This window comes from Equus przewalskii, chromosome 1 (assembly GCF_037783145.1).
Source record: "Equus przewalskii isolate Varuska chromosome 1, EquPr2, whole genome shotgun sequence".
Classification (NCBI taxonomy): domain Eukaryota; kingdom Metazoa; phylum Chordata; class Mammalia; order Perissodactyla; family Equidae; genus Equus; species Equus przewalskii.
The window spans coordinates 9851739-9872317 of NC_091831.1; the positions used below are offsets into that span (position 1 = coordinate 9851739).

At 38.7% G+C, this 20579-nt stretch overlaps 3 protein-coding genes across 6 annotated transcripts in view; 1 reads left to right on the forward strand and 2 right to left on the reverse strand.

Annotated features, from left to right (window-relative positions):
* The window catches only part of ACADSB (acyl-CoA dehydrogenase short/branched chain), a 62071-nt gene extending 60680 nt beyond the window's left edge, over nt 1-1391 (reverse strand). The window contains exon 1 of one of the 3 annotated variants that reach the window (XM_070631814.1): nt 1089-1391. In XM_070631814.1, coding sequence (XP_070487915.1) covers nt 1089-1130 — 42 coding nt within the window. In that variant the 5' untranslated portion in view covers nt 1131-1391. Of the gene's footprint in view, nt 1-962 lie in introns of all 3 variants that reach the window. The other 2 variants (XM_070631842.1, XM_070631820.1) reach the window with 2 other exon arrangements.
* IKZF5 (IKAROS family zinc finger 5) lies at nt 1267-20457 on the forward strand. 2 transcript variants are annotated; one of them, XM_070631849.1, is made up of 5 exons: nt 1275-1497; nt 3013-3161; nt 10600-10775; nt 12847-13029; nt 16326-20457. In XM_070631849.1, the coding sequence occupies exons 3-5, from the start codon at nt 10643-10645 to the stop codon at nt 17267-17269; spliced, it is 1260 nt and encodes a 419-aa protein (XP_070487950.1). In that variant the 5' UTR covers nt 1275-1497; nt 3013-3161; nt 10600-10642; the 3' UTR covers nt 17270-20457. The 2 variants fall into 2 exon arrangements, with proteins under 2 accessions (XP_070487961.1, XP_070487950.1); XM_070631860.1 differs by lacking the exon at nt 3013-3161 and having other exon boundaries at nt 1267-1497.
* The window catches only part of PSTK (phosphoseryl-tRNA kinase), a 41312-nt gene continuing 32206 nt past the window's right edge, over nt 11474-20579 (reverse strand). Inside the window, exon 7 of the mRNA XM_070631894.1 lies at nt 11474-12172. Coding sequence (XP_070487995.1) covers nt 12096-12172 — 77 coding nt within the window. The 3' untranslated portion in view covers nt 11474-12095. The remainder of the gene's footprint in view (nt 12173-20579) is intronic.

Here is a 20579-nt window from a genome sequence, read left to right on the forward strand (position 1 = left end):
TAAAAACAAAACCAGACACTAACTTCCCTCTATTTCCAAAGAAATCTTAAAAGATGGAATTATTAATGAACTTAAATTTCTTTTTTTAATTGTGCGATTAACTGGGATCCAACGCCTTACCAGGTACACTCACGTGTGTTGCTTAACGACAGGGACATCATCTCAAAAATAAATCATTAGGCAATTTTGTTATTGTTGAACATCAGAACGTACTTACACAAACCTAGACAGGACAGCCTACTACACACCTAGGCTGTATGGTACTATTCTTATGGGACCACTGTCATATATGCAATCTCTTGTTGAGAAGAAACGTTAATGAGAACACCGACACAAGAGGGGTTGAAGAATCAACAGTTTGCGTCGTCGGGGCAGAGAGGAGAATTAGGTACAACAGGTGGATATTCCCGGTTTCAGCTCAAGCTCTAAGAAGCGAGACGGGAACGGGTTCCACTCTACCGCGGTGAGCTCACCCATGGAAGATGCTCGGGTCCCACCCATGGACTAAAGTGCAGAGGGAATTCGTCTGGTCGTTAAGTGCGACCAAGTCCGAGGTCCCTTCCGAACTTTGGAGCAGGGCCGCGGAACGGAGGACACGCATACACTCTGCTCAGAATGAGACTGTGCCTTTATTTTCACAATCTTTTGGGGCGGGGGGGAGGAAATGTAATCGTTGAGGAAAGACGGCATCGCAGAGGTGACATCTCTGCAAAATGGCTCCAAAGATCCGAGAGTCGGTGGCTCCCAGGGCCCAATGGCCTGAAAAGGAGATCTTGCAGACGTTACTCTGCAATCCCATACAAGCTGCTCGTTCTGCCAAAGAAGCTTCTAGACCAGACCTCAGCCCCCTTCTCACCAGATGCTACACTCAGCCCTCCTTACACAAGCGGAGCCGGCTCGGCCGGAGGCCTGGAGGAAGGTCAGGGTTGTGGCCGGCCCGCGGTCAAAGGTCTGAGACCGACCTGGTGGAGCGACGGAGGGCGAGCCCACGACGAGGAGGGGGCGTCGCCGTCACGTTAGGAGAAGACCCCAACGACGGGACTAACGTCTTCCCGGACCCCCAGGACGCCCGCCGCGAGCGCACTCACCAGCGCGCCGCCGCGCAACAGTCGCATTACCATTCCCTCCATCCCCGCCGCTGGTCTGGCCGCTTAGCGGATCTTTGGAATACCTTCTTCTACGCCTCCGCTCAGCGCTTCAAGGCTTGGAGGCGGGCAACGCCAAGGCCCCGCCCCCTCGGCCTCACCACCCGCCCCCCTTGACCACGCCCCCTCGTGCCTACGGAAACCCGAGAGAGACAGATAGGATCCTCTCCGCTTTCGCTCTACGCCCTGCTCACGCGAGACCTGGGCAAGGCAGTGGGGCGGGAAGGGAACTGGAGACACAACAAACATGGCGGCGGTAGCGGCTGCGAGGGTGACGAAGACGGCGGCGGTGACGGCGACGGCAGCGGCGTTGAACAAGGCGGTGGGGGTTACTCGGTGCGGTTGTCAGGTGGTAAGTAGTAGGCTGCTCGCTCGGACGGCGGCGACATGGCTGAACAGGACCGTTAAGAAGGAGCGGCGGGAAGCAAGAGCCAGGATCGCGGCGGGCCAGCTAACCCTGCCCGAGACTCAGCCCCAGTGGAGGGTCGGGCGTGGTCGGTCGGCCTGTCGGCCGGCAGGGTCACCACCCGGGTCGTTCCTGGCCCGAGTGCGGAGGGTGCGGTGCCTGTGGTCCGGGAGCCCCGAAGGAGTGGCGCCTGGTCTACGGCGCCGTTGGGCAGGGGCTTGGAGGCTCCAGAGTCGGAAGCTGCCTCTCGCTCTGACAGGTGGTCGTGCGGGGGCCGCCCTGAGGTTTGCTCTTCACCGGGTCCCAGGGGTTGGGGGTCAGCCGAGGCGCGGGTCTCCTAGGTGTTCCGAATCCTGGTGAGGATGTCCCTTCGAATCTTGGTGAGGATACCGCGCCGACGCCGGTCCCCGGCTGCTCGTTGGGAGAAGGACTTTTAAAACCTTCGTCTTTTATCTAATGATACTGCGGGATCCATTTGTTCACTCTGTTTTGGGGAGATGTGAGGTTGGGGGAGGACTTTGCAGCAAAGAGCTGTTCAGGTTCATGCAGGGTTTAAGTCTGTTGTTAAACTGTCTGGAGTGGGAGTAGCCCAGCCATGCACCTAGTAAGTGTTCGGTAACTGTGTGACTCTGAATTAAAGTTAGGTTGGTTCCAGCTATCACTAACCACGTGGCCCGTTTAGTGTCCCCTTTATGTGTTATTCAGAAGCTGACTGAAGAGTGACAAGCGGGAGAACAAATAAAGGCTCTTTAAATTGTGAGATCTAAGGAAATTCAGTTTAGAAGAAACTAAACTTCTTTAAAACGACTTTTTAAACGTCTGGATTAACAATTTTTAAATTCCATTTAATTTTGATTTATGTCTTGCCTTCAGCACAGCTACAGATGAGTATACATTTGGGAATTCGTTACAGCGAATTGAGATGTTTGGTATTTTTTGCCCCTAGGGGTCCAAAGTGTTTCCTAGAAAGCCCTGAGTGTTTGGGACTGCGCTAGAGAGGATAATACAGATGGGAATCAGATGTTCCCCTATTGGGTGTGCCTGGTGGGGTGTTTTTTTAACCCTTTCCCACAAATGTTTTCCTGTAGGACTGGCGCATTGTTTTTATGCCACTGTAGCTGTTCAGCAGTACTAAGCCTGATCCTTTTAGAAGTATATTAAGAGCAAATGAAATTAATAACTTGAATTTAGAAAGACATTGAAAATTTTCCAAAAAGGAAATCTTAAGAAATCCACTTGGGGAAAAAAACAATAGTCATACTACTGCATGTTACTGTTCGGTGATTCTTTGGATCTTTTGTTGGAGTGAACCTGTTGCTTTGTTCTTTATCTCTTAGCTTAATTTTCTCTTCTGGTAATGGTAAAATTGGCACAAGTTATTTTATTAGTTTATTAAGCCTGTAGATGCTAATTAAGTTTTTGTCATAAAGGTTTTGATTCGTGGTGTACTTTTCTTTGCAGACCTCTGTGTGGCTTTCCAATTTTAGTTGAAATTCCCTCCATGGCCTTTTGGAGTCCCTTGGTGTGTCTCCAGAGTAAATTTTTATTACTCTACATTTCATCAATGTTGGAGTGGCAAGACAAAGGAGGAACTGATTTGGGGTGAAAAGGTTAGATTGTGACTCTCCTTTTGGATTTCTTGTAACTTGTATCAAAAATGTCCCTTTTTTGACTTCAAAGAATTTGGTTTTTTGACAGTTCTATAATCAGAGGAAATGTGTTCTAATTCTCTTTGAAGGTCCGTGTTACTCTCTATACAAACCAAGCCTCATTTGTCAGACCTCTCCACTGATGTGTATTCTCTGACAGAGTAAATCTTTCAGTGATGACAATCATTAGGCTTTAAAAGTAAACACAACTGCTGAACTGCAATCACTTTATGTGGAGAGGCCTGCCTAAACCCCAAATTATTATATAAGTAAGTTACTTGTAAAGCGTTCTACCTTATGGTTAGTAACCCTTCTTGAAAATAGTAGGTAAATAAAATAGATCTTGCCATTCTCTAATCATGTTGTTCTCAGAATTTTCCCATAGCTGATAAAAAAGATAGACTTTGGGAAGAAGGTAGGGGAAGAGCCTCTTCTGGTCCTTGTATTACCTCTATTGCATAGTTGTGGTTGTTTTCTAATTCACATCATGATGCCTCTGTTTTGTGAGCTCCTGGTTAAGAGGTTGTGTGTGCATGTGTGTGTGTATTGATGAACAACTTCCCATTTATAATATGAGACTGAAGAAGAAAGATCAGAGGACCTGGTATGAATAAATCCTTTATCAGAAACCAAGGAAGATCAGAGAGTAGTTTAAGTTACCTGCTTAAAGGTAAAGAGGTTTTTGTGTCTTTTGGGATACCAAAGCTTATTTCTCAAATGCTTCTTTCCTTCACTAGCGTGGGTGGCCTCTGGTTATTTTGTGAGAGCCTTATTTTTGAGCCTTGAGCAGAAAATTTGGGAGAAGCTATCGGCATAAAAGTAATTTAGGTACATTCTAGCTAGTTTCTAGATAGACATGTACCTACACCCCACAGAATACCATACTAGACCCTTAGTTTAACTTCACTCAGAGTTATCACAGGGAGGACTCAATTTCTGTTGTATCATGTGGAATGATAATCATAACGTATGGGAATACTTCTCTTTGGTTGATATAATTAGATGTCAATTAGCAGAAAAAGTGGATCAGACTTGGAATACACCACCCAAATCTATAACAAAATTGGAGAACTCTTAAATATGTTTATTTTTCTAATTACATGATTTTACACATTGAAATTTTGTGTGAGTAACTTTTTGGCTAACAAGCTCCAAGGTGTTGAATTCATGGCTAGTAGAAAAGATGTTTTTAATTAAAACATTATAGTTCGCTGATTTCATAAGGTAGATTTTTATGTTATGTTTGCAAAGGTTCTTAAGTTTGTCAGTGTCTTAGAGGCATCTCTAGATAGCACTTAATTTGTGGAGTTCTTAGACTGAACTTTCAGTCCTGAGACTGATGATTACTTTATTAAAGAAAGGATAGGATAGGTTTGGATATAAAACCTTTGTTTTCTTTCAGTATCAGGGAAGCTTCTGTAGTTTCAGAATTATTGTTCTTTTTCTGTTTATTGTGCTTAGAAATACTGACTTGAGATAGAGAAAGCTGGGTTTTGAACCAAAACTCTATTCAGATTTGGGCACCTTTCATTCATGCTAGTCTGTTCCACAGACTAGAGCTCTGCAAGGGCTTGTCTGTGCGTGTTCGTGTGTGTGTGTGTGTTTGTGAGAGAGCGTGTGAGAGAGAGGGGAGAGAGACAGAGGTGATGTAGGTCAAGTGGGCACAAAAATGCTTAGGGATGGAATGATGCTTAATTTTTAAATCCTTGCAGAATGTCTGAGGTTATAAACCATATCAATATAATTTAATCTCTAAGAATAGTTTTCTTTCATGTTTACAAGTTATCTTCCCTTTTTGCATTGGTATCGTTTGTTTTTGTTTTTCTTTTTTTAGTCCATCATACATTATGATTGAAAATCACACAATTTATGGCAGGGAACACAGTGAAATTTATAATGTGACAATGTGGTAATAGCCAAGACTGTCAAAATATGCCAGCCATCCTCTGTAATTAGGCTCATTTGTGTTCTTCAAATTTGAGATGCATGTGTAAAAATATCATTTTCTTCTGCCTGCTTACTGGCAATCTCGTGCATTTTTTTTACGTTGTCACAAACCGAAGCAGTGTTATACTTTCTAATCAGGATATGGTAATATTTTTCTTGCTTTTGAAGCCTATCAAAATATATTCAGATATTTTCCAGTGGAAACATATCAGTTTTCGTATGAACTGATTGGCAAGAAGTGATGCTGAGTTGCAGTGTAAATACTCAGATTTCTTTCTTAATTAGAACTTTTATAATTAAAACACAGACACTCTGTAGGGCCTTACAGCTTTTACAATTTTAAAAAAACACTATTTCCTAGATCATCTTCTTTTTTTTTTTTTGGTCTTATATTCCCCCAATCCTTATACCTTTTACCTGTTATTTTCTTTTTTCCTTTTTATTGTGAGGGGCCTCTACCTCCAGTGCTGTGTTGAATAGCAGTAGTCGTAGAAAGCATTCCTGCCTTCTTGATTCTAAATGGGATGCATCAAAATTTTCTCCATTAATTGTAATATAGATTTTTGGAGATATCCTTTGTTAGCTTGAGGAAGTTAAAACATTCTAAGTTTGAATAAATGAGTCCTCTGTAGTTTTCCTGCACCTAGTGTTGCCATTGATACTCCTGTTTCAGTCTGATTGTTTTCTTATGTGGGTGGGCTGCCTTTTCTCTCCAGAAAGTTTTATATTGTTTTCTTTGTCTTTGAGGTTTTTAAATTTCACAATAGTGTGTCTAAGTGGTGTTTTATTATCATATATTCTATTTTGCATTCTATGCTCCCTTTCAATCTAAAAGGGATCTTTAATTCTGGAAATTTCTTGATCATTATTTTTAAAAAACATTTCTGTATTTTCCTCTGTCTTTCTGGAACTCATTCTATACCTCTGTCTGCTATATTTCTTACCTTTTTTTTTCATACTATTATTTCATTATGATTTCTTTGATTATGTATGGAGACTTTTTTCTTTAGAAGATTGGCCCTGAGCTAATATCTGTTGCCAATCTTCGTCTTTTTTTTTTCCCCCTCCCCAAAGCCCCAGTACATAGTTGTATATGTTAGTTGTAGGTCCTTCTAGTTCTTCTGTGTGGGACACCACCAGAGCATGGCTTGAGGAGCAGCGTGTAGGTCCACGCCCAGGATCTGAACCGGTGAACTCCCAGCTACCGAAGGAGAGCACTCGAACTTAACCACTCGGCCACAAGGCCAGCCCCCATTTCTTACTTTTTTATATATATTTTTACTTTGTTCCCTAGTCCTGTGTGTTTTGAATTGTCCTTTTTTCCTTTCAGCTTTTTTGAAATAGAGTCTTATTATAGATTATTCTTGATCTAATTCTTAATAATTTTTTTCATTGGAGCTGACTGGCTCACTTTTTTTTTTCCCCTAACCAAAGGGCTAATTTTTTTTTCTGCTTTTTCTCCCCAAGTCCCCCCAGTACATAGTTGCGTATTTTAGTTGTGGGTCCTTCTAGTTGTAGCATGTGGGACGCCACCTCAGCATGGCCTCATGAGCTGTGCCATGTCTGCACCCAGGATCCGAACGGGTGAAACCCTGGGCTGCCAAAGCAGAACTTAACCACTCGGCCACGGGACTGGCCCCAAAAGGGCTAATTTTTAAGGACAAATAATTAGCAGGAAAAGCTATAGTCACAAAACAGATAATACTACAATGATTAGGAAACGTGGAAAACCAAAGTAATCATGTAAGATGGGCAAAAGCAACTGAAACAAACTTGTTCAGAAACCAATACTAATCCTTAAGATTGAGAAAGTTGAGCCAGACTAAAGCAAGTGACTTAAAGAGGTGGCCTAAAAGAATAAAATAATAGGAGTTGAGTTTGGGAAATTGCAAATGGTGTATATGAATTAATGAGAGACTAAGGTGGACCATGTTTGTTTCATTGTAACTAAGAAACAGATGTATAAAATGATAACATAAGAGGCTCAGTTAATGACCTTTTAGAAAAGGGAAAACACTTTGAATATGGGACAGTGAAGAATTTCTTAATCTAAAGTGTAACCATTTTTTGCTGCAAAAATAGCTACTGTTGTCTGAGAACATATCATATGCTGCACATGTGAGATACTTTACACATACATACCTGTAAAACTTAGAACAGCACTGCAGGTTGGTACTGTTATCCCATTTTACAAAATAAGAAGCTAAAGCTGAGAGAAGTCCCTGTTCAGAGTCTTACAGCTAGTGTGTTTGACCTAATGCTATAATATTCTGTTCATCCAGAGGATAGACTTCAGTAGCTTCAACCTTCTAGAAAATAGTGAAAAGGGGTAGTGATAATAATACCTTTTTGAAACCTCTTGGTAACTTCTAAGAAGGGAGGAAAGGAATTATTAACAAATGTTGCATTAAGAGTAGTAAGACAGGGCCAACCCGGTGGCGCAGCGGTTAAGTTCTCACAGTTAAGTTTGCACGTTCCGCTTCGGTGGCCCAGGGTTCGCCGGTTTGGATCCCAGGTGCGGACATGGCACCACTTGGCAAGCCATGCTGTGGCAGGCATCCCATGTATAAGGTGGAGGAAGATGGGCATGGATGTTAGCTCAGGGCCAGTCTTCCTCAGCAAAAAAAGGAGGATTGGCAGCAGTTAGCTCAGGGCTAATCTTCCTCAAAAAAAAAAAAGAATAGTGAGAATTTGGTCACCTGCACAGCTTTATTTGGCTAAATGTGTGTGGCATAAAGACCAAATTAGATGTAAGGAGAGAGGAAGCCAAAAAATACAAAAATAAGATATATCAGTCTGGAGCCAGTAAACAGGAGTTTTGGTTTTGGTCAGAAATCAAAAACAGCACTGTGTTCTTCATTAGTTCCTAAGGATATTACTGCACTGTTGTACAGTATATAATCTATAGTAGTAACGTAGTCAAGGGTTAGTCTATTTCCAGTTAAGTCAATTAAAATAGTTTTGGTTCTTAAAACGCTACTCAAGCTTTTGTTAATTGGGAAATGTGCTTTTATGGAACCCTCTCATTTCACAACCTTGCAGTTCTGCCATTGAAAACTTAGGCTGAAAAGAACCCAGAGTAGTTCAAACATTCTTAAAGAAGAAAAATATAACTTGTGGATTTGAATTACTGAAATATTAAGACTGTGTAGTATTAATGTGAGGATAGACGAAAATAGACCAGTGGAACAGAATAGAGAATCCAGAAATAGAATCACATATATATAATCACCTGATTTAGAAAGGTGATAATAGAGTCTAGTGGAGAAAGGCTGTTCTATTAAATTCGTGTTGCCAGAACAATTGGATATCTCCTTGGAAAAAAAGTATATTTTGACTCTTACCTCGCATCATATGCTAAGCTCAATTCCAGATAAAAATGTGAAAGGTGTGAAATTTCACAAGGTTGTAAACTATCATCATCTTAATAAAAAGTAAAAAAAAAAAAAGTGACAGGTGAAAAAAATCATAAAGCTTTTAGAAGAAAATACAGGAGAACATCTTCAAGTAAGATGTTGGCAAGGACATAAACCCTAAATGTAAAGGAAGAAAATGGGTAAATTGGACTATATTAAGAACTTCTGCTCATCGAAAGTTACCATAAGAAAATGGAAAGGCAACTACAGAGTGGGAGAAGATACTTAAAATACACATATCTAATAAAGAACTCATATCCAGAATATGATAAAGGACTCTTACATATTAATTAGAAAAAGACAACCCAATAGAACAATGAGCAAAAGACTTGAACAGATACTTCACTGAATATGAAGTAGAGGATATCTAAGTGGCTAATTACCATAAAAAGCACACAACTTCGTTAATTATCAAGGAAAACAGATTAAAACCAGAACAATACCACCATACGCCCACCAGAATGGCTAAAATGAAAAAGGCAAACAATACCTGAGTGTTGGCAAGGATGTGGAGCAATAGAACTCTTGTTCACTGCTGGTAGGAGTGTAAATTGGTATAATCACTTTGAAAAACTATTTGGCATTATCTCCAGCTGAATATGTGCATACCCTATGACCTAGCAATTTCAGAGCCCTTGGGGCACAGGCAGAGTAGCGCTGGAAGGGGCACAAGGGGACTCCTGGGATGCAGGTAGCCTTGCTGTTTCTTGATGTTGGTGCTTATTTCATGGATATGTTCACTTTGTGATAATTCACCACCCTCTACCCTTAGAATTTATGTGCTCTTCTGTGTGTATGCTATGCTTCAAGAAGAAGTTAAGCATACATGCTGAGAAGTGACAAATCTTTAGCTTTATGAGAACTTTTTTAGATAGAAAATTACTCATTAAATAGAGTTTAGGAAAGGATATTTTTAGCATAAGACATATTTAAGAAAACTATACAGTTGCATAAAAATATTTTTACTAGAAGAAAAGACCTTTTGTCTCCTGGGTGTTAGACTTCCTCATCTTGTTCTTACTAGAAAACTTTCTGGTTATTTGATTTGTGAAATTGGGCCATAAACCTACGTGAGGACCAGTTTAGTTTGTGATTACAAAATCTCACTTGAGACTTCCCTTCTGTACATCAGCATCAGGGATTTTTTTCTTTCATAATTTTACCCCCCATTCTTAGAGTTAATAGGATGATGAGTGGTGGTGGAGGTGGTGATTTGGATTTTGAGGGCAGGGGTCGGTAAACCACAGCCTGTAGGCCAAACCTAGCTCTGTGTCTGTTTTTGTAAAGCTGTGTTGGAACACAGTCATACTCATTTGCTTACGTATTGTCTGTGGCTGTTTTTAGATACAATGACAAAATTGAGTAGTTATGACAGAGACTGCATAACCTGTAAAGCCTAAAATATGTACTATCAGGCCTTTTAGAGAAAAGGTTTGCCACCCCCTCTTCTAGATCACCTTTTCTAGATTTTTCATTCATGTGAACCCTATGATTTAAGAGACTTTGCTGTTCCATATGGTAGTCACTAGCCGTATTTGGCTATTTCAATTGAAATAAAGTAAAAATTTAAAACTCGGGTCATTTGTATTAGCCACACTTCAAGTGCTCAGTAGCTGCATGTGGCTAGTAGCAGCTGTATTGGACAACACAGATATGCAGCATGTCCATCATCCAGAAAATTCTCTGACAGCCCTGATTAAGCCACTTGGTTTCTTTACTGTCTCCTTCATTGATAATCCTTGCTGATGTACCTATTTCTTTCATCTGGACTTTTCTCTTTTTTCTGTCTTTGTAATTTCTTTCCATCCTGTAAGACTAAGTTTGAATCCAGTTTATTTAAATGTTAAATATATTAATGTTTCAACGTTTTGTATATGTCTTATTTAGTTCACCAGGAAGAGTATAAGATATTTAAAGGCTCTGTTCTCTGTTGCTTTGTTTAGTGCCTTGCACATAATAATCTTTGCTACTGTGGTTGTTTTAATATGTACTGAATCTCCTTAAATAGTGTAAAATTATTTGTTTTTTTTCCTTAGGTATAACAAACTGTAAACTTCAAAAAAAAACAAAAAAGCAAAGATGGGTGAAAAGAAACCAGAGCCTTTGGATTTTGTGAAAGATTTCCAGGAATACCTGACTCAGCAGACCCATCATGTGAACATGATTTCTGGATCAGTTAGTGGGGACAAAGAAGCAGAGGCTCTTCAGGGAGGTAGGCTCATCTTAAAACTATCACATAATTCACTTTTCATAAGTGTATTAGTGTTTGTGTGTAGTGATCCATATTATGAAGGCCACTCTTCACAAATGTGAATCATTCCATTTTTTTCCTAGAAAGATACAGGGCAGTTTTTTTTCCTTCTTTAAACATGTCAGATTTTCACTGAGGGAGAATGAAGCTCCCCAAGGGCTTAACATAGTCTAGAGATGCATTATGGTCTTGTCGGAATTAGGGGTTCTAAATACCTTTCCCTTCCTCCAGGTTCTGTTAGCTAACAGTAGACACAAGGGAGTCAGGCATCACCTTCCTTCACTACACAAAGGATTCGGCCATGAGGAAATCTGGGTTAGACCTGAGACAAAATAGGAGTTTCTGTTTCTTCTCTTTTAAATGAAGGAAGGGCTGACCATGTTTACCTATCTAGGAGGAGAAACTAGAATAGAGAAAGCAGCGACCCGCTTGAGCCTGCCACAAATAGACTTTGTCTAGTTTGCTTAGCACACAGGTTGGAATCTGTTCCTGAACCTAGCTCAGGGGTCAGCAAACTACAGTCTATGGGTCTGATCTGGACCGCTAACAGTTTTTGTATTAACTACAAGGTAAGAGTGGTTCCTATATTTAAAAATGGTTGGAAAAAAAATCAAAAGAAGAACGTCATTATGTGTGAAAATTATATGAAATGCACACTTCAGCATCCATAAATCAAGTTTTATTGAAACATCATCACACTTGCTTGTTTACATTTCTATAGCTGTTTTTGTGCTACAACAGCAGAGGTGAGTAATTGTGATAGAGACCATGTGACCCACAAAGCCTAAAATATTTATTACCTGATCCTAATAGGAAAAGTTTGCTCACCCCTGCTCCTGACCCAGATGGTCTGTGGCCTTGTAGTCCGCGGCCGAGCAGAAGAGACCAGGCATCACCTGGGAGCTTGTTAGAAGTGCAAAATGTCAGGCCCCACCCCAGATCTACTGAATCAGAATCTGTATTTTAATAAGCTCCCCAAGTGATTAATATGCATGTTAAATTTTGACAGTCACTGGCTTGGGAAAGCAATGGGAGACAGGGAGACACTGAGCCTTGTTGTCCCTCCAGTGCAGTGTCACTGTTGGATATTGGACTTGCACCAACCAGCAAAATCACTTCTCTTCTGGTGAGGGGTGGAGGAAAGAGTGGAGCAGGGGCCTTGAATTGTTCACACCAGCACTGTCGCCTCCTGGAGATGGAGTAGAGGTGCTTTTCCCATGAAGCTGTAGGAATAAAAATGTCCCTCCTAACACCCTAGTGTACAGATTCCTGGACTGAGATTCAGGAGACCAGGGTTGTAGTCCCCACCGTGTGCTGGTTTTCCTGATGGTGAGCACTTGGCCCTTCAGTTTCTTTATCTATACAAAGAAGTCGTCAGGTTAGATTAAAGCAAAGAGCCAAACAAACATCTTTTAGCTCTCAAATTCTTACAGTTTTAACATTCAGAGTATGTGCTTAATTGGAATTTTAAGATCCTAAATGCAACCCAGAATTTAGAATAGATGTATAAACTGAGTGGAACAGTGCAGAACATTAATTGCTTTAGACAAAAGTAAAGAGAGTTAGAATTTTAGGTGATATCGTGTCTGCCAATTATAATATTTGTAGAAATGACTAGAATCTTAAACACGTGTGTTACAACTAGAATATACAGCTATATACCAGGGGGCTTTGGAGAGAAGAAAAAAAAAAAAACGTGTGTAATTATGCCTTCACTATTTACTCCCTTCTGTTTCCTTACCTGTCAAATAAGGATTATACCCTGTTCACTTCTTCAAAAGCATGTTGAGGACTGATGAAATTTATTTGTAAGTAACTTGAGATCTCCATATAAAAGGTTGTCAAAAACAGAATATAATAACTGCTTTTGTATAGAATTAACCTCAGTTCAGAAAGTCTGTATTATTTTATGAATTTAACTTTTGTGCTAAGTAAACTGTCAATTTATGAAAGATTTTCTACCACTGGACTAAAATGCTACATTGAGTTGATTCTGAGATGTGTAATTTCTTTTGCTATACTCTGTTTATAGCTGGAACAGATGGTGATCAGAATGGACTTGATCACCCATCTGTTGAAGTTTCCCTGGATGAAAACTCAGGAATGTTAGTAGACGGGTTTGAAAGGACCTTTGATGGGAAGCTCAAGTGTCGGTACTGCAACTATGCCAGCAAAGGAACAGCCCGGCTTATCGAACATATTAGAATCCACACAGGTAACAGAGAAATGACTGGAGAGGGCATTTCTTTAGGGACAGGAGAGGGGCCAAGGAGGGCAGGTTGATCTGCCGTATAAGTAGTCAGAGAGTTTGAAATAGGGGTTGATACAAAATTTGAATAACTAGGGAAGTTACTAGGTTTTTACAAAGCAATAGTGTAACAACATAAGCAGGAAGTGAGGCTCTTGTAGAGCTTCCCCTTCCTTAGCCGTCTTTCTTCTTGATCCAGGTAATCTCTTAACATCTATCTGTTTCTCTCAACACCTCTCTGCTTGTCAGGCTGGGCAGGTTAATGCTGAAGACTGTATGAAGTGATAAAATGTTTTTTTCTTTATTCTTACTAATTACTTTTCAACTGCAGACTGGGGAAAAGGTTTCAATACAGTTGCAGACAACACTGCTAATCCTCAGGTCTCCCCCTAGCCATCCCTTCTGTAAACAGGGTAACTAACTACACCTATAGTTACCGTAGTTAGCTAACTACCCCCTGCCCTGGCCCAAGACCAGGTCAGGTGTCCCTCCTGTGTGGCCCATGGCTTCCCATGTTGAGTTGTGGTGGCCTGAAAACCTCCTGAGGACAGGGATTGTGTCAGGGCCATCTTTGTGCCCCCAGAGCCTAACAGAGCATCTGACACAGGTACTCAGTACTTGTTAAATAAAAGACTCCAAATCTCGTATTCCAAATATTTATTTTACATATTTGTGCCATCTTCAACTAACAGCACTAACTAAAATTGTCCATCCTGGCAACTGAAGAGGAGAGGAGGAAGGCAGAGGTGAAGTGCTGACAATTTTGAAAGGATACTTTGCAAAACTCATACCTGGACTAGGAAGCCCGTTGCACTTTTGAGCTTTTTATTTAATATAAGGACATTTTTAGAAAAGTTTTTTGTATTTTGTTTTCCTGAGAGGGGCTACTAATATGTGTGTGTGCGTCTGAAGGTGTATGAAGAAGTGTTCATGTATAGATGTGTATATGAACATATAACTCTAGGGCATATTTTTGATGAAATCATTATGTAGAAAATATTATTGTCAGTTGTGCTGTTTCTTCTTTCCCCAAATGCCAGTTGAAGCCATAACAATTTTTACCCTATATTGATGAATAGACTATATCTGTATGTCTCAAATTGTTGCTAATGAGTTCTTAAGCTTTATTTAAGCTTGCAGATTTCTTTACAATTTTTTTTTTTTAAAGATTTTATTTTTCCTTTTTCTCCCCAAAGTCCCCCGGTACATAGTTGTGTATTTTTAGATGTGGATCCTTCTAGTTGTGGCATGTGGAATGCCACCTCAGCATGGCTTGATGAGCGGTGCCATGTCCGCGCCCAGGATTCGAATTGACAAAACCCTGGGCTGCCAAAGTGAAGCACGAGAACTTAACCACTTGGCCACGGGGCCAGCCCTCTTTACAAATTTTAATGCTTTTGTGCAAATGTGAATTTCTGAAAAGCATTTTGTTTATTTATTTATTTACTTTTTAAGAACTGTCATCATAATTTAAGCCTTTAATTAGCATTCAGAATCAATAGAGATATTTTTCCAAATTCCTGGCCAGAACACAGTAAGTGATTTATATATTTTTAGTTAAGCACTCTTTGTGTGTGGTAAAAACATTTTATTTTATTTTTTTATTGTGGTAACGTTGGTTTATAACATATAAATTTCAGGTGTACATCGTTATATAGTTTGTTTTCTATGTAGATCACATAATGTTTACCACCCAAAGACTAATTACAATCCATCACCACACACATGTGTCTAATCACCCCATCCCCTCTAGTAACCACCAATCTAATCTATTTCTATGTGTGTGTTTGTCATTTTTATCTTCTACTTATGAGTGAAGTCATGTGGTATTTGACTTTTTCCCCTCTGACTTATTTCACTTAGCAAAATACCCTCAAGGTCCATCCATGTTGTCACAAATGGCCGAATTTCATCCTTATGGCTGAGTAGTGTTCTATTGTATATATACCACATCTTCCTTATCCATTCATCCCTTGATGGGCACCTAGGTTGTTTCCAAGTCTTGGCTATTGTGAATAATGCCACGATGAACACAGGGGTGCATGTATCTTTATGCATTTGTGTTTTCACGTTCTTTGGAAAAATACCCAGCAGTTGAATAGCTGGATCATATGATAGATCTATTCTTAATTTTTGAAGAATCTCCATACTGTTTTCCATAGTGGCTGCACACTTTGCACTCCCACCAGCAGTGTATGAGGGTTCCCTTCTCTCCACATCCTCTCCAACGCTTATTGTTTCCTGTCTTGTTAATTATAGCCATTCTGATGGGAGTGAGGTGATATCTCATTGTAGTTTTGATTTGCATTTCCCTGATAGTTAATGATGTTGGACATTTTTTCATGTGCCTTTTGGCCATCTGTATATCTTCTTTGGAGAAATGTCTGTTCAGATCTTTTGCTCATTTATTAATTGGATGGTTAGTTTTTTTATTGTTGAGATGTATGAGTTCTTTGTATATTTTGGATATTAACCCCTTATCAGATATATGGATTGCAAATATCTTCTCCCAATTGTTAGGTTGTCTTTTCATCTTGATGGTTTCCTTTGCTGTGCAGAAGGTTTTTAGTTTAATCTAGTCCCATTTGTTTATTTATTCTGTTGTTTCCCTTGCCCAGTCAGACGTGGTACTTGAAAATACGCTAAGACTGATGTTGAAGAGAGTACTGCCTATGTTTTCTTCTAGAAGTTCAATGGTTTCAGGTCTTATATTCAACTTTTTAATCCATTTTGAGTTAATTTTTGTGTATGATGGAAGATAATGGTCTACTTTCATTCTTTTGCATGTGGCTGTCCAGTTTTCCCAACACCATTTATTGAAGTGACTTTCCTTTCGCCATTCTATGTTCTTGGCTCCCTTGTTGAACAATAACTGTCCGTAGATGTGCGGGGTTTTTTCTGGGCTCTTGATTCTGTTCCATTGGTCTGTGTGTCTGTTTTTGTGCCAGTACCATGCTGTTTTGGTTACTATAGCTTTGTAGTATATTTTGAAATCAAGGAGTGTGATACCTCCAGCTTTGTTCTTTTTTCTCAGGATTCCTTTGGCTATTCAGGGTCTTTGGTTGTTCAATATAAATTTTAGAATTCTTTGTTGTATTTCTGTGAAAAATGTCGTTGAAACTTTGATAAGGATTGCATGGAATCTGTAGCTTGGAAAAGCATTTTATTTTTGATCAATTTCTAAATCTAACAAATGGACAAAACATGAAACTTATAAATGAGCTACTCTCGCAGTTGTTTCCCCATTTTTTCTTTTTAAACAGGTGAGAAACCTCATAGATGTCACTTATGTCCATTTGCATCTGCTTATGAGCGTCATCTGGAAGCCCATATGCGTTCCCATACAGGAGAAAAACCATACAAATGTGAATTATGTTCCTTCCGCTGCAGTGATCGAAGTAACCTGTCCCATCATCGAAGGCGCAAGCATAAAATGGTACCAATTAAAGGTACTAGGTCTTCCTTAAGCAGCAAGAAAATGTGGGGAGTTTTACAGAAGAAAACAAGCAATCTGGGCTATAGCAGAAGAGCACTAATCAACCTAAGTCCACCTTCTATGGTGGTTCAGAAGCCAGACTACCTTAATGATTTTACCCATGAAATCCCAACTATCCAGACTGACTCCTATGAAAGTATGGCGAAAACCACATCAACTGGTGGCCTGCCAAGGGATCCCCAAGAACTCATGGTTGACAACCCTTTAAATCAGCTCTCAACTCTAGCAGGACAGTTGTCCAGTTTGCCACCTGAAAACCAAAACCCCGCATCCCCTGATGTAGTTCCCTGCCCCGACGAGAAGCCTTTCCTGATGCAGCAGCCCTCTGCCCAAGCAGGAGTTTCTGCCGTGTCGGCAAGTATTCCTCAGAGCTCCTCTCCCACAAGCCCCGAACCTCGGCCATCACACGGTCAGAGGAACTATAGTCCAGTGGCAGGACCGAGCAGTGAGCCAAGTGCCCACACGAGTACTCCTAGCATAGGAAACAGCCAGCCAAGCACTCCAGCTCCCACCCTGCCCGTCCAGGACCCGCAGCTTCTGCACCACTGCCAGCACTGTGACATGTACTTTGCTGACAACATTCTTTACACTATTCATATGGGATGTCATGGGTATGAAAATCCTTTTCAGTGTAACATATGTGGATGCAAATGTAAAAACAAGTATGATTTTGCCTGTCATTTTGCAAGAGGGCAGCATAACCAACACTGATTGAAAACAATCACATTATGCTTTAGTTAGTTTTACCTTTTTGTGTTTTGTAGTTTTGCTTATTGTTTTTTTCAGCGGGGGTGGGGTGGGTGTCATCCTTAGCAAGCTGTCTGCTAATTTAAAGTTTATATATTATATTTATAGAATATAAATTTGACAGTGGAATCAAAATTTTCTCCTTTTTCTCATAAAAATCTGTCAGAGTCATTTATGTATTAGAACAGTTAGGCACATTGGTGTCTGTTTTTCCCTTTCATTTAGACATTTGAGAATTTGAGTGCAATCATAATCTTACAGGGGTTCATTTAAATTTCCCACATTTATGGTCCATGAAAACTTCAAGGCTGATCAATACTCTTGATATTTCAGTATATACATTGGAACTAGATGTTATTTCTACCTTATTTCAAAATGGTAGAATAAATCACTTTCTCTTACAAAATCTGTTACAGCTGATTTCAGTGTTTAGTAGAGGAATTGTGTTTAAAATTGCTCTTAATTGAAATGCTATTTAGTTTACATAGCTTAAGTTGAATCAGTAGTTTGATTTCAACTGATAATAGTACAGCTATTTCACTGTAGTAAATTTTTTCCAAAGGGGAAATGTAAAACAGTTAATTCTTTTTAAATTAAAGTTATAAAAATATGGGGTAAAAGTTCTGAAATGAAACTTAAGACTTTACATTGAAAAATGGAGATTAATTTGTATTAAAATACCTGTTTATTCAATTTCTAATGTAAACACATCAATTTTCCATTGGACTCTTTTTATTATACTTCTAGTTAATTATAAAAACCAGAGGCAAATACATGAGAACGCTAGACATATCAGAAGATTATCTATGAAGATGCCTTTCTTTCTTTTAATTTGAACCTTTTGTTAAAATCCTTCATTCTGATGCCCTTAGTGTCAGATGAGGTTGATAACTATACTGAGAATCTGTTATTCCTCCTATTCCTTTGATGACCAAAGAGGTACAGTGCAAGTCATCCATCTTATTCCTAGGAATAAGTCCTTCAGAAAACATCTCTGAAATTTCCTTTTCCTGCCTTCTATTTGTTGCCCATAATTTCCAAGAAAAGGTGGGTATAGAAACACATGGAAAATGTGATGGTGAGGTAATGTTTAGAAAAATGAGAACATATGTCCAAAATGAATTCTGGTCTCCTCTTCAGAATTGGCCATTTAAAATATTTTCTGTGAGTTCAAGTTGTAATGCTTATTTGCAGTTTTACTAGTTTTTCGTGTACAGTGACAAAACTATATGGAAACTGTGACTGAATTTGTCGCCTTGGTAGGAAAGGATAAAAAAGTGTGAAAATAGATATAAAATTCATTTAAACATGATATTTAACTTGTTTACAAAAATAAGACCTGCTAAATAAATCTAGAATAATTAATTTTAAATAGAAGGCTATTGTTTTTATATTGTGTAATAACTAGCTTATTCTGAAGAGAGCTTGGTCAAACAATAAAATATATTGTTACTAACTGTTGGTTTCTGAGTACTGTGCAAAAATTTTATTTTTAATTTGGTTCAAATCTTGGAAGTGTTACTAATTGGCTTCTTAAGGAGAAGTTATCTTATTAGTATTGATAGTTATTCTAACTATTAAGCATTTATTAACCAAAAAGGACCTTTACTCTTAAAGTACAGAAAAGGGAAATATTGATGGTATATGTCCACAAAAACCCCCAAGTGCCAAGTTAATGGATCTTCTGCCCTCCCTTCCAAATGCTAGAAAGCCATTAAAAGGAGTACTTGTGGTTTAAAATCCAGTCTAAACTAATCTCAATGGCATTATTCAAACAGCAGCATCGAGGAGTTTCTCCAAACAACTATGACTCTCGTCCTTGTCAAACCCCAGGCTCTAAATCTATACTTCTGTTTCTCTCTGTTGCTTAAATTGCTCACTGCTGAGATCAGTTTTAATGCAACCATTTTCAAATGTATAACTTGGCCCTAGTATTTATTTACTGCCAGAAAGAAACAGGTTCCTGTCATTTGGAAGCTTTTGTGATTATTTTCTTCCCTCTCACTTCTATTTTATTCTTCAAATAAAAGCAATACACCAAAATAGAAAATGAAAGTTTTCGTTAAACAAAGAGGAAAAACTCTCTTGTTAAACTAGTTTCTTAGCTATTCTGGGCCAAATAGTGACAAATAGATTTTTTCTGAGAACGAAAAAGATGGATGTGTTTTGAAGGTGCATTTTAATTTAAACATAGAAAAGATTTTTTTTCTTTTGTAATTACAAACTAGAATGTATAATTCTAATTTTCCTATGACTTAAAGAGCACAGTTGGTATTCCAAAGGTGTCGATGCTTGAAAGCTACAATTCTGAATGCACTAAAGTTTTTGAAGCAAATCTACCTTACAAACTCTTTTTAGTATTCTATTTTTTAAAGATTGAGGATTTTATTTAAATTTTCTGTGAGTTAAATTCTGTATTTGGAAAGATGTTAGTATCTTCCATTAAGTATTGAATATGTTTCTCCCATTTTATTTTTAATATAGAAATGAGTTGCTGGGGAAAGTTTAACATGCACTATTTATAGTACTTTGCTGTTAACAGGCAATGTTCTTAAACTAAATTTATTTTTGTTCAGTGAACGTAAGTTTAGATTTTTAGAGTTGGTAGATAATTTATCTCCACTAATATTTTTTTAAGAAACTGTGAAGAGATTAACAGGGAATAATTTTATTTCAGATTTTACTAATATAGTAACTTCTTGAAATTCAAGTAGAGCCTAGATTTTTACTTTGAAAAACTTCCACTGGATATTTTCCAGTGCTATTTCATTTTAGAAATGTGTTTGCCATTCATCTGCAGAATTGTTTGACAAAGGGAATATTACTAAAGTTCAGAGATAAACCTCATTTTAAGTTCTACAAAAATATTAAATGGATGTATTTAAAAAAATTCCCTGCTAAGGACTTTTTCATTAAATAGTCTTAGAGGGTATATGATTTCTAGAACTTGTTTTTGTAAATGTGTACTTTGATGTAAAGAACATATTTTGTATGCAAAACATAAAACTTGAGTATGGTTGCAAAACACTATATTGTTTAGGGATTCCAGAAAGCATTTTAATGCTGAAATAACTATATCTAGTATGTAGTTCATATTGTGAATGAAGCTTTGCTTTTGTAATATATGAATAAAAAATAACACTTTGTAATGATCTCGAGTTTTCTTTCTTGAAAACTAGGATCCAATTAGTCTTTTAGTAAGTTTCCAGTATGTAAAATGTTAATTTAAAAAAAAAAAGGTTTTATGGCTACATTGGTTTGAATTAGTAGAATG

Bases quoted from the DNA above. Each gene is read 5' to 3' on its own strand.
- IKZF5 (XM_070631860.1), top strand. From the start codon at position 10,643: ATGGGTGAAAAGAAACCAGAGCCTTTGGATTTTGTGAAAGATTTCCAG. The intron at 10,776-12,846 runs GTAGGCTCATCT...CTCTGTTTATAG, and splicing joins AGCAGAGGCTCTTCAGGGAG to CTGGAACAGATGGTGATCAG. The intron at 13,030-16,325 runs GTAACAGAGAAA...CTTTTTAAACAG, and splicing joins ACATATTAGAATCCACACAG to GTGAGAAACCTCATAGATGT.